An 11,840-nucleotide genomic window follows, 5' to 3' on the forward strand; every position below is an offset into this window, starting at 1 on the left:
ACCTCTTTAAACATGAAAAACTGTATTTTGATATTTTGCGTTCGTTTTTATGAGTATCAGAAGGCACATACATGTACCACAACAATATTAACAACAACAACAACAACAACAACAATAACGATGACAACGACAACCAACAAAAATGATCAACCTTATGACGACTACCAGAGTCGGAGATTAGCCCTCCTATAGATTTCTCTTTTTTTATATCAACCACTGGCCACCTTCGTCATTTAATTAAGTAATTCTTCTTACAGGTAAATGCCAAGATGTCTTCAAAAAAGATTGTAAACATTTCGCCTCTTACGACGGATACTGCAACCATTGGATGTCGTTCATGAAGAAGTGGTGTCCATATTCGTGTGGCTTTTGTAAAACTGAAGCACCAGGTAAGATGTATGACAATTTTGTATGAGCCCTAGCCCTCTCAACAGGTTTTTGTGAATACTAGTCTTCCAGTATTGTTTTTTCTTCTTAAAAAAGGTTATTTTTCCTTAAAGAAAGTTTTTCGACTTTCTGGGCGCTTATTTCATCCTCGGGACTTCGATCCGACTTATTCCATAATGATGACGTAGCTCTATGGAGTACGAGGCGATATTGGCGTAAATCCCCAGAAACAGAAATGAGAGGATAGAAGGAGAGAAGGGAGGGGGGGGGGGGGGGGTTGACAGTGATTGCACGTGTTTTTGTTACACTCATGCGAACTTAACTGACCAAATTACATTTTTAAAAAGACCATTTAGCCAGCTGAGAGTTTAGGAAATGATTGACGTTGATGTTCAATGCTGATTTTTTTTTATTTACAGATAAACGCCTGAATATATGGAGAGGAGAAAATCACGCACAATAACACACGTGCAGTGTTAAAAATCCATTATTTATCTTAGAAGCAATTTACGCCGACCTTTACAGTGAAGTTGTGTTACACTAAACAACTAGCAACCTCTAACCACCTTCATCCTCTTGGAAAAGTGTACAAAAGTGAGCCCTGTAAATAAAGTTTTTTTGTATCAATGTTGAAAATTATAAACACGCGAACTACATTTTTTTTTAAATAATTTTTTTCCATAACACATGTGACTTTTATTTTTTTATTTTTTAAATGAGATTTTAGAACTTACTGTAAATAATACAGCAATTAAAAGGTTGCACGCAAACGTTTATGATTATAACTTTGTATTTGGAAACAATAATCGTTTTGAAATCTTAACAAGTGATTTACCAGTTAGGCATATATAATCCATATGAACAATATAGTGATTTCAGTTAACCGTTGAAATAGTTATTACACTTTTAGATACTAAATTAGACACTAATTCCATTGTTTTCTTTTGTTTCCTTTTGACTATTACGCACAAACTGGTAGATATTGTTTCACGGGTTAAATGAAATCACTCTACTTATCATTCACCCATCTGGTAAATATCCTATGCTTTTTAGCTCGGTTTCTTTTAATAACAATTAATGTTACATACATGTTTCATATTGTCTGTGGGGATAATTATACAGTGTAAAAAGTCTAGCTGCAGGTTTGAAAAAACAAAAAGAAATGGAAATGTTACCACCATAATGTATTTACTGTCGATCCCCTATTTTTAGACATATGTATTATATTGAATTAATTTATTGTTCAATGTTTGGAGAAGATCCATCTCTTATATTTATGTCCATCGGAAATAAATATTTTTCAATGGTCTTGGACCAATATTTAACTTAGTTTATTTTTTCCCGAGTTTAAGTTATATTACTCACTAGCTAGTTACTATTCAATGTAACAACATGTAACAAAAGCCGTATCAGTGACTCATATTCTACAGAATAAAAAACAGTTTTTAAAAGCATTGATTGTTGGTGCAAAAAGTTGTATTTACAAGTTGTACATTTATATATTATAAGTCAAATGAACCATTGCTATTACCCCCTGCTTCCCACCACCTCAAAAGGTCCAAAAAACAAATGAGCCCCCCTGGGAGCTTACAGTGTATCTGAGAGGTACACTCTTGCCAGAGTAGCTTTTTGCCTGTTCTCTATCTGTCCACTCACCACTTCAGTGTGGTTAAACCTGCTCGAGGAATACACCCTTACAAGCATGCACAGGTCTTTGTCTGTTTGGTATCCACTTACCCAAACCCTGGCACATGTAAGAGCCCATGCAAGATATTAAAGCATCTATATAAGATTTTCAAAGACCTACCAAAGATAATGGATCTTAACATCGTAGATAAGTTAATTGCATCCTTGTGAGGTCTTATATGAGCAGCCTTGAAGATACTTAAACTAAAATGTTATCCAGCTTGGTTGAACTTGTAAGGGGAAGACACCCATGCCAGCAAAGCTCTTTCAAGTGTGTCAGTTGTTTCCCATCCACTGACACAACCAGCCAGGTGGAACCTGCTGGGTTACTGGAAACTTTAAGAGGAATACAACGAAGACTCAAAAGGAAGAAAACCTTTGCAACTCTGTGAACCACAGCAGCACTTTTTTGGCTCCTGCCCAAAGTCTCCTACATTTAAAACCTCCAATCCTTGATGTTTCCCATCTGTTTCACTTGCAGGCCAAACACTAAATTCCCCTGAGTAGTCAAATGATAACTCCTCCCCAATGTCAATGTTTCTAGCTGCAAAAAGTGCCAGTCTAGGAACAATGGAATCCACTCTCACCGGCACCATAACAAGATTAGGGCTGCATGAGTGATTTATAAACCTTGATGCATTTCCATGGAAACGAGCATCTACGTGAGTTCTTAAGACTTGGTCTTTGGAACTGTGTTCTCTGAGAACTATAAGATAGTTCCCAGTCTCATGAGTCAATTCCTGTGCACGTCTTTTGGCTTCTTGGATTGAAATCAGTTCACCAGCATATTCACACACAAAAGTAAATTTCCTGATGCTTTCAAGAGTCCTTAACCCCCAACCTTTATGTCTAGTTTTAAATACCTGAAGTTGAAGATGTTGACCCTTCTGAACTACTCTGTTTGGACATGATCCTGGACAAAAACAACGACTGTTGCATTCAAACACTGGTTGGCAATAATCTAAAAGACAAGTGTAGTATTACGCATTCATAAGAAACAAAACATGAAGAACTTTGCCCTTTAGTGGTGGGGGACAGGGGGGTTTCAACCTCCTGCTTTTGGTACCTCTAAACCCTGCTTCCTGCACCTTTTTCTCCCGCTTCGCACCCCATTCAATAGTGGTTCCTCTTCTCTTTGTCCCATTTCTCTTGCAAAATATAATGATTGTTCCCAACTCCTGCCACCTTAGGAATCCTGTGTCCCTCTCTTCTCCTGATTCTTGCCCCTTTTCTCCCAGCTACAGGCTCCTGGCCTCCTGTCCTCCTCCACACTTAAATTAATGTTTGAAACTGGGCCCAGTTTTTTATAATACCTCTCCTGGTCTAAAATTTAAAAAATCTAGGTTCTCTGAAATACCATTTTTGAAAGCATTTGTGATAAAGTTAAAGCTTCAACCATGACAGATTTTAAATTTCCTAGACAAAAGGGGAAGCCACAGCCATTGGCCCCTTCACTTAAAATTGCCTAGATCTATGATACAGTAGTAAAGCGTACTTACCAGTTGGTTGGTTATAGATTTGAAGACATCCATCTTCATTGTAAAATGGTCCAAATCTCTCTAGGCAGGAGCACACATCTTTTGTGCATGAGAACTGCCGACATCCACAGCCAGGGTAGAATGGGGAATTAAACGCCTGACTAACATTTGGCCCACCAATGCAAACCAATGTGTACTACAAAAAGGTAAAATGTTCCTCATTTTTTACAATCAAACCAAGTCAAGCTTTACATACATACATTACATACCTACATTCTTTATTCAAGATGCAAACTGAAGTTACAAGTAAAAACCAAAAGAAAAGAAAAAAAAGGCATCAAGAAAAGGAAGTTGTGAGGTTACATACATAATACATAATCCTCTTCGCGCCTAGGAGGCACATAAGGCTGAGACCAGAGATTTCCATTGCTCCCTTTCCATGGCTACCTTCTCAAGTTCTTTCCACGTCTTCCCTGCTGTTTTCATTTCTGCCTCGATCGTCCTCCTCCAAGTCTCCCGTGGACGTCCTTTCTTCCTTCTTCCACTATCCGGTGTCCATCTTAATGCAGTTCGTGTTATGCTATCTCGGCCTTTCCTGATAACATGCCCTAGCCACCTCCATCTTCTTTGCTTTATTACCATGGCGATGTCCCGTTGTCCTGTCCTTTGATAGAGTTCCTTGTTTGTGATCTTCTGGGGCCAGTATATCCTGCATATCTTTCTCAGGCATGAAGTGTGGAAACCTGAGAGTCTCTGGCTGTCTCTTTGGGTAACCCTCCAGCATTCTGCACCATACAGTAGCACTGACAAGACATTGCTGTTATAGATCTTTATCTTGGTTTTTTCACTGATGTTTGGTGACCTCCATACTTTATTCAGTTGGACAAATGATGATTTGGCCTTCTGAAGACGGCTGGTAATGTCCTTAACCGTGGCATTGCTTTTGCTCATAACACTTCCCAGGTAAGTAAATTCCTCTACTTCCTCCAAATCTTCATTCTCCAACTCCACTGGTAATGGTGTATCTGTAAGCTGCATTGTCTTGGTCTTCTTCCTGCTGATGTTCAAGCCCAGTTGTTTGGCAGCTACCGAGAGGTCTGATGTTTTTCGTTGTAATTGATCTCTAGTAGAGGACACTAGCGCCACATCATCGGCAAAGTCTAGATCTTCCAGCAGAGACGTCAGTGTCCATCTGATGCCCCGTCTTTTGTTGCCTATTGCCTATTGAGGTTAACCCTATATAAAAGTCTTTTTGTTTGACAAAAGTTGTCTTGATTAAATACTAAATTTTTGAAAAACAAGAGCTCTTAGAGCTTAAAACTGCGCTGGTCACGTGACTAGCCTAGAGGACCGTTATTGGGGAATTAAAAACTGCACTCCCCCCCCCCCCCTTGCCCATTACCCGCGTCAAAATATGTTGCGACTGACAAACAAATGGTAAGAGTTCGAAAACACCTTGTGTGGCATTTCATGGTTGACTAGCTCCATCTGTAATTAATTATTTTTCTTTTATGCTAATGCTGACCTAATTCACACAATCCTGATCCGTGAACACAGACGATTGAAGAAAGAAAGATACATTTCGCTTAAGAATTGAATATTTCACACTAAACATGCTAAATGAAGGCCAAAGGATTCGTAAATTTTTCATAAGTAGCTGAATAACAGCTTTAAAACATTGCGTGACAAGCCGATCACAATCAATGCCTTGTGAAAGTGAAAGCTGTCATGTCAGCACATTCTTGGACAAGAACGTAATGGTATTTATTTACGCACGATATCAAGTCCGCTAAAATATATTTTCCTTTCCTAGGATGTTTAGTACTTTCTTTGATTTTTTAAAAAAATCTAATATTTTACATTAAACATGCCAAGTAAAGACCTTATTTTCGTAAAGTTTCCAGAGGTAACTGAGTTATAGCTTCGAGACGTTGCGTGACTCGAGGTTTGGCCGAGCGGGGCATCAGTCTACTCACCGACAAAAAAAAACTCGTGCAGAGCAAGAACTGCGCAGCGCAGTTAAAAATATGAATTGACGCATTGCTGAAAATAGTATTTATATAGACTTTTAAGAATCAGTGCAATCTCTGCAACTATATATGAAAGGATGAGTAAAAAAAGGTGTATAAGGGACCGGTCATTATTCAGTTATGTAGAAGGGGGGAGGGAAAAAAGAAGGGGGGGGGGGGTCAAGGCTATTTCAGAGTGGCAAGAGGGGGGGGGCTAAAAATTTTTATAAAGAAGTTTAGGGGGGGATAAGCAGTTTGAGGTGGGTAAAACAGTTAAATAGTACAGTGCAAACACCATATGTGAAATAGTGAGATGCTAAATTGTAAAATTTTATGCTATTTCTATTGTTTTCTTTTGTTTAAACTCCACTATTATGTACAACTTTAGTGATTTGGGGTGCGTTTCTTTGGGAAAATCCAAAATTGGATCATTGATCTCAGATCACATGGATACTGCTCCCAATTAAGAAACGAAGAATCCGAAAACGGATTTTTTGCCATGACAACCCCGTAAACACATTTCGCACAGAACATAAAATATCAGCACAAATTTACTTTTCGTCGAATGTATCCTAGCTAAAATAATTTTAAAAGCATACAAAATCTTTTACAAAAACCACACGTCGAAGTAGATCTTCTTTAGTGTTAAGCACAATGTGGCGAGAAAACATCTGAAAGCGAAGAATGATTGCGAAATGATCAGTGCAAATTTAACTCGTGACAATTTCAAAAGGATACAACTTCCGTAGGCACACAGTGGCTGTTCAAGAAAACCTGTATCTGTTTAAAATGATACTACATACCTATCTGAAGCTACCGTTTCCTTTTATCGTGAAATATTTTTGTATTTTGATCGAAATAACCGCCTAAAACTTTCCGTATGGCAGTGTTTACAAAGAGCGAACCTGTATTTTCACAGCAAAGACCGCTGGGCCAAGGTACTTTTTACGAATCCTTTCCCAAAGAAACGCATGGATCATGAATCCTAAAAATCCGGATTCAGATATGATCTGATGTATCCACTCGAAGTGTGGATTCTTCAGATCATTGATCCAAGATTAATCCATTTTCGGATATGGGTAAAGAAACGCAAAATCCGTTTTTGGATCAAGAATCCGGATTTGGATTTTTCCCAAAGAAACGCACCCTTGTATTTTACAGAAATACTGTTTGCACTCTAAACTCCATTGTTATCTGAAAATTAATTTTAGTTTTTTTTAAAAAATTAAAAAACCAGACCTATCTGCTAGCGCTTTAATATCTGGTTTGACTGAAATTATTTTCTTTTTACAAAATGATTATCACTGCAATAGCCCAAGAAGTAATAAAACATGATATTTATGACAACAAGAATTCAAAGTAATTCCTTTACAACTTTAAGTTAAATTGGAAAGGAATTATATTTTGCATGGATACTACATTTGTGTTCACCATGAGAGCATAATTTGTAAAAACTACCACTTTTCCAAAGTTAAGGAGTTCATAATAGAGGTATGTTTACTATACACATAACTCATCCAAAATTTGCCCTATTGCTGGAAAAATATCCATAGCAAAGAAGCCTTGGTTGACTAAGTGTTGATCCAGCCGTTTTGCATTAGAACAAGTGTGCAATTAAGGCTACGTTTACACGGACACGGTTATCAATCGACACGGTTTCATGACCTCGAAACCGCATCGAAAACGACACGGTTTCGAAGTGTTTACACGGAGCCTATTTAACGATTTTCCGACTGTTTTCGACTGTTTTCGCTGTTTTCGCTGCTGTTTCCGACTGTTTTCGCTGCTCTCTATGCTTGTTTCACCATGTTTACCCTTCGCAAGCCAGCCAGTTCGCGCCAAAATACATGGCCGTTTTCAAATCGATGCGGTTTCGCCGTTTTTGACCGTTTACACGACAACGAAACCGTATCGTTTTGAAAACGCTCCACTTTTGACAGCGTTTTCAAAACGACCCGGTTACAGTAGTGGTCTCGATCGGTGCCGTGTAAACGAAAGGCGTAACCGCATCGCTTTCGATGCGGTTACAAATGAAACCGTGTCCGTGTAAACGTAGCCTAAGATTGTATGTAACATGCATTTAATAAATACTTGAGGCATAAAAGGGGAGATATGAGGTGAGGGGGGGGGGGGTCATCACGTAAATATTGAATAAAAAAGGGGGGATCACTTGCTACTTACATGGCCTGGAGGGGGGCCTTACAGAAATTTTGATCTTTCCAACATATTTTTCCCTCCCCCCCCCCCCTCTTTTTAAATAATGACCGGTCCCTAACTTTTTAGATAGTTTGCACATAAATATTTATGACAAAAGTAACACCAAGAATGGGACAATCCAGATGTGGGTTACCCATCTCCCCTCACCTCCCCTCCCCCTCAGTGGAAGGTGACAGTTACACCCTTGTTGTTTGCTGTCGGCACCTTCGACGTTTGCATCCCCTCCCCCCAAGGGGATCAACATTTTATCTGCTTCAAAGGAATATTCCGACAGGCAGACCTCTCAAGTCTCACGATTTTGCCGTTCAGGACTCACGACTTTTAGTTCAATCTCACGGTCTCACAACAAGACACAAAAATCTCACGATAAACAGAGTCACAAGCTATAAGGATACAATTTCTTGTATAATGTCATTTTTGGCTTACTAAGGCGATTGTCTTGCGCCAATTCTGTGTAAATCCGTAGCCAGCAAAGGTATTTAATTAGTTTGTTGGCTAGACACACAATCGAAACCCATATATAGAAGACACAAGCCGTGAAAAGAACGTTAATTTTTGTGTTGCTAAAACAGGAAAAAAAAACTCCTTCTCTTGATTAGCACCTGGTTTTAGTTATTTTTGTCCGTTAGTTGATTAATCTCCCGGTTTTTACTCGAATCTCCGGTTTTTTTACCTCGATCTCCAGATTTCCGGTTCTTTGAGGTTGAGAGGTCTGGACAGGCTCAGATAGATAGAAATTGCCTTTCACAAGGGGAGTTCGAGAATTCTTGGACTGTCCCATCTGTACCAAGACAAGTAGCAGAAAGCTCTGATAGATCACTCAAAGAAACGCAGAAGAGTGGATTTTTTAAAAAAATAATAATAATAAAGTATTTCAGTAAAAATTCAGTTCGGCTAATTACCCCAAATTCGGTGGGCTTTTCATCATTTAGCTCGTTTACCACTGGAACCTTGACACTTTCCTTTCCTTGTGATATATCCTCTGCTAACATTTCGTCCACAGCAGATTTAATTTCGGTAATTTGACAAAAATTCGATCGAAATGCCGCCAAAAAAACACTCTGTCAAAAACAGGCAGGCATTCAAGAAGTCGAACGCGCGAGCACTGGGAATGAAACGGTGATCCGCTGACAAGGACTTGTTGCTAAGGAAACAAACTACTTCGATCGACCAAAATCAAAATGGCGAACAAGGAAAGCGATGCCCAAGAGTACCTAAAACAACACAAGATAATGGAATTATTTGAGAACCTAACGGCGCAGTTGATCTACGAAAGACCAGGTGAATACTTAAGCAAACACAAGATTGATCTTAGCGCTGTTGAAATATTTGTAATTCCCCGCAAGGATAAACTTAAAAGTTTAAAGATTTCTGATGAGCTTTATTTTGTTGTGTCTGTACGTGTATGTGTGTGCCGTTTGACAGAGGATCCAAAAGCATACATGAAACAGTTCCTGGAAAAATTAAAAGATGCAAGAACAGTACAAAGAAACTACCCTTGTATATTCGATGACAGCAATGTGCGATCCTTGTTTGGAATGCTTGATGTGACAGGCAAAGGCTTCATAACATATGAACAGTACAAACAAGGTAAATTTCAGTCTTGTTTTTTTCGTTTGTCTTTATTTAATCGCGTAAGGTATTTAGCGTAGTTACAGTCGGAGGAGCATTGAGCTAATGCCTAATGTTTATTGCACTGGACTCTGGTTTGGGCAGTTTGGGTTCAAGCCTTGGCCAGGTTCTGTGGTTCATTAAAAAAAGTAAAATTGACTTGCCCAAGAACACAAAACAATTATATTGTGTTGCCGTGTTCTTGTGCAAGGCATTTACTCTCACAGTGACTGACCCAAGTGTATGCAGCTGTAAATGGGCACTGACAAACTTAATACTGAATGGTAACCTTCGATGGACTACAACATGTACATGTACCAAAATCCAAGAAATACTGCTAGCCACTTACAGTTTAATGCTAACCTGAGCTGGGTAACTTGCTGTCTGACATTTGCAGACTGCAGACTTGCAGGCTCTGGCTAGCCTACTACATACTCCAGTTAGCCTGAATACAGTCAACTCTCGCCTTGCGGACAACCCGCTATTGCGGACGCTCGCTATTACGGACAAAATCCAGATCCCCGGCGAATAAGGTTTGACTGGAAATGACTCCCGTTATTACGGACTTTCGCTATTGCGGACACTAAACGACGCCCCGAGCGTGTCCGCTTTAACGAGAGTTGATTGTAGTTCTTGGAATATCCTGTTTACGGTTAGCTCTCAATAATGGTAATATTGAACACAATATATTCTCTTAGTCTGCAAATGCCAGACACTGAGTAACTCAGATTATATCTTACACTTTGGTCTGATGCAGGCTGTTTCTTTTGGGCCTAATACATGTACCATAAAATTCTGAAAGAAATAACCCAGTTACTGCATTCAAATTTAGTAGCCTTTTTCTATTGCTACCTAATTGGAAGGAACTTGCAACTATCAGCAGTCGCTTGACTATTATCAGGTAACTAACAAGTGTACCAAATGTAGCCTGATTTCAGTTAATAACATAGGATGAAAAGGAGAAATCAAAACAGAGTAATATATTTATTTTGGAAAAAGGATAGTTTAATATAAACATCAGATCAGTTCAGTACATGTACAACTTGTTGTATCTCTTATCTGCATTGTTTCTTGATGACAAGTACATATGCTATGGAACTGGAGGAAGTTGTACATGACAATTCATACTACAGATGTAAAAAGGTTAAGTCTGTGTTCGGACCCAGAGAAGCATCGTGCTGCAACTTATCCTAGTTTCTGTAGCAAGAAGCGACTAGGAGTATTTCTACTCCCACTGATTTGTTTGCTAGGTCCATCGCAGGGTTATCCCCCAGTATTAAATTCACTGGTACCTGTTCCACTGTCCCTGGTATTGTAGACGAGTTCATAAAAACAGATTCTCATTATATTTTTTATATCTTTTTATAGAATAGTAATATAAATATAGAGTTGCTTGAGACTTAAATCTGTGTGGAAGTTTGATGTTTCTTGTTGGTTGGTTTGTTCCTTAACAGGTCTTGAAACATTGGGTGTAAAAAAGTTTGACAGAGATCCTCCTGGTGCAGACATGGATAGAATAAGTGCCGAAGTATTTTTAAAGGAGGCGTAAGTAAATTTTTCAAAGAAAATTGCATTTTCAATTTATTCGTCACAACCTCATGAATTATCTTTATGTTGAGCAATTTTTATAACAGAGTTCTCCCCTGAGATTTTACATGTTCTCTTAGCTCGATTTCTGCCGCTCTTTCAAGTCCGGTAATCCAGCCTACATGTACTGTAGATTTTTGGTTTGCTCTCGTCGTCGATTTTATTTTTTGCTATACAGCCCCTGTTTGAAAACTTACCCGCTGGCAGGTTAACCCAAGCTGAGCAGTTTGCTTAACCCATTTCTTGATTGAAGGGACTAAGGCACTGATTTATTTTTTTTCTTTCCTTTTCAGACGTCAAGGCCTCACTCAATCATCTGCAACATTCTCTTTGTAATATAATGTAACTTTTTGCTTTGCTTTTTAGTTTGTATCATATGCAAGGCACTCACATGTAAAAACATGCATTCCTTTGCCCATATTATTAGTAAACAATGCATATAATTTGAGTAAATAAATACAATTGAAAAAATATAAATGAACTCCCCATGGATGTAATGCAAGCCTATCACAATAATAATAAATTACATGTATAATAATATTTTGCACAGTATCTCCTCCTTCCCACTCCCACTAACCCAACTCCCAGATTTGCCACTTAAAATAGGATGAAAAATCTGTTGCTCGTCTTACCTTGCAGTCGCTTGTGGGATCGTAACTGGGGACAATATGGCTCCTCATCTTTTATTTTGTCTCCACTCATGGTCCCACAAGTGACTCATTCCCATCCCCAGAGCCGCTTGTCCCTCGTAGCTGGCAAAGCCTGTGCATGAGAAACAAGTGGCTCTGGAGACAGCTAATTTGATTGGCTAGATTTTAACAAAGTGAGTTTCAAATCTAGCCAAAGAAATAAACCGTTTTAAGCA

At 38.8% G+C, this 11,840-nt stretch overlaps 2 protein-coding genes and 1 long non-coding RNA gene across 3 annotated transcripts; 2 read left to right on the forward strand and 1 right to left on the reverse strand.

The window, feature by feature from the left end:
* Window positions 1-27: 27 nt before the first annotated feature.
* LOC144640729 (uncharacterized) lies at window positions 28-1,550 on the forward strand. The gene is made up of 2 exons (XR_013568432.1): window positions 28-389; window positions 807-1,550. It is a non-coding gene; the product is annotated as an uncharacterized LOC144640729 (long non-coding RNA).
* A 134-nt stretch (window positions 1,551-1,684) lies between these two features.
* Window positions 1,685-8,865, reverse strand: LOC144640727 (histone-lysine N-methyltransferase SETMAR-like). The gene is made up of 3 exons (XM_078499810.1): window positions 8,680-8,865; window positions 3,573-3,747; window positions 1,685-3,034 (listed from the first exon to the last, which is right to left on the reverse strand). Exons 1-3 carry the CDS (start codon window positions 8,767-8,769, stop codon window positions 2,412-2,414), a joined length of 888 nt encoding a protein of 295 aa, XP_078355936.1. The 5' UTR covers window positions 8,770-8,865; the 3' UTR covers window positions 1,685-2,411.
* A 53-nt stretch (window positions 8,866-8,918) lies between these two features.
* Window positions 8,919-11,513, forward strand: LOC144640728 (EF-hand calcium-binding domain-containing protein 10-like). The gene is made up of 4 exons (XM_078499811.1): window positions 8,919-9,058; window positions 9,203-9,367; window positions 10,843-10,933; window positions 11,269-11,513. The coding sequence occupies exons 1-4, from the start codon at window positions 8,959-8,961 to the stop codon at window positions 11,309-11,311; spliced, it is 399 nt and encodes a 132-aa protein (XP_078355937.1). The 5' UTR covers window positions 8,919-8,958; the 3' UTR covers window positions 11,312-11,513.
* The last annotated feature ends 327 nt before the right edge of the window (window positions 11,514-11,840 follow it).

The sequence above is a fragment of the Oculina patagonica genome, unplaced genomic scaffold, assembly GCF_052425735.1.
Source record: "Oculina patagonica isolate OP01 unplaced genomic scaffold, crgOcupat unplaced435, whole genome shotgun sequence".
Classification (NCBI taxonomy): Eukaryota; Metazoa; Cnidaria; class Anthozoa; order Scleractinia; family Oculinidae; genus Oculina; species Oculina patagonica.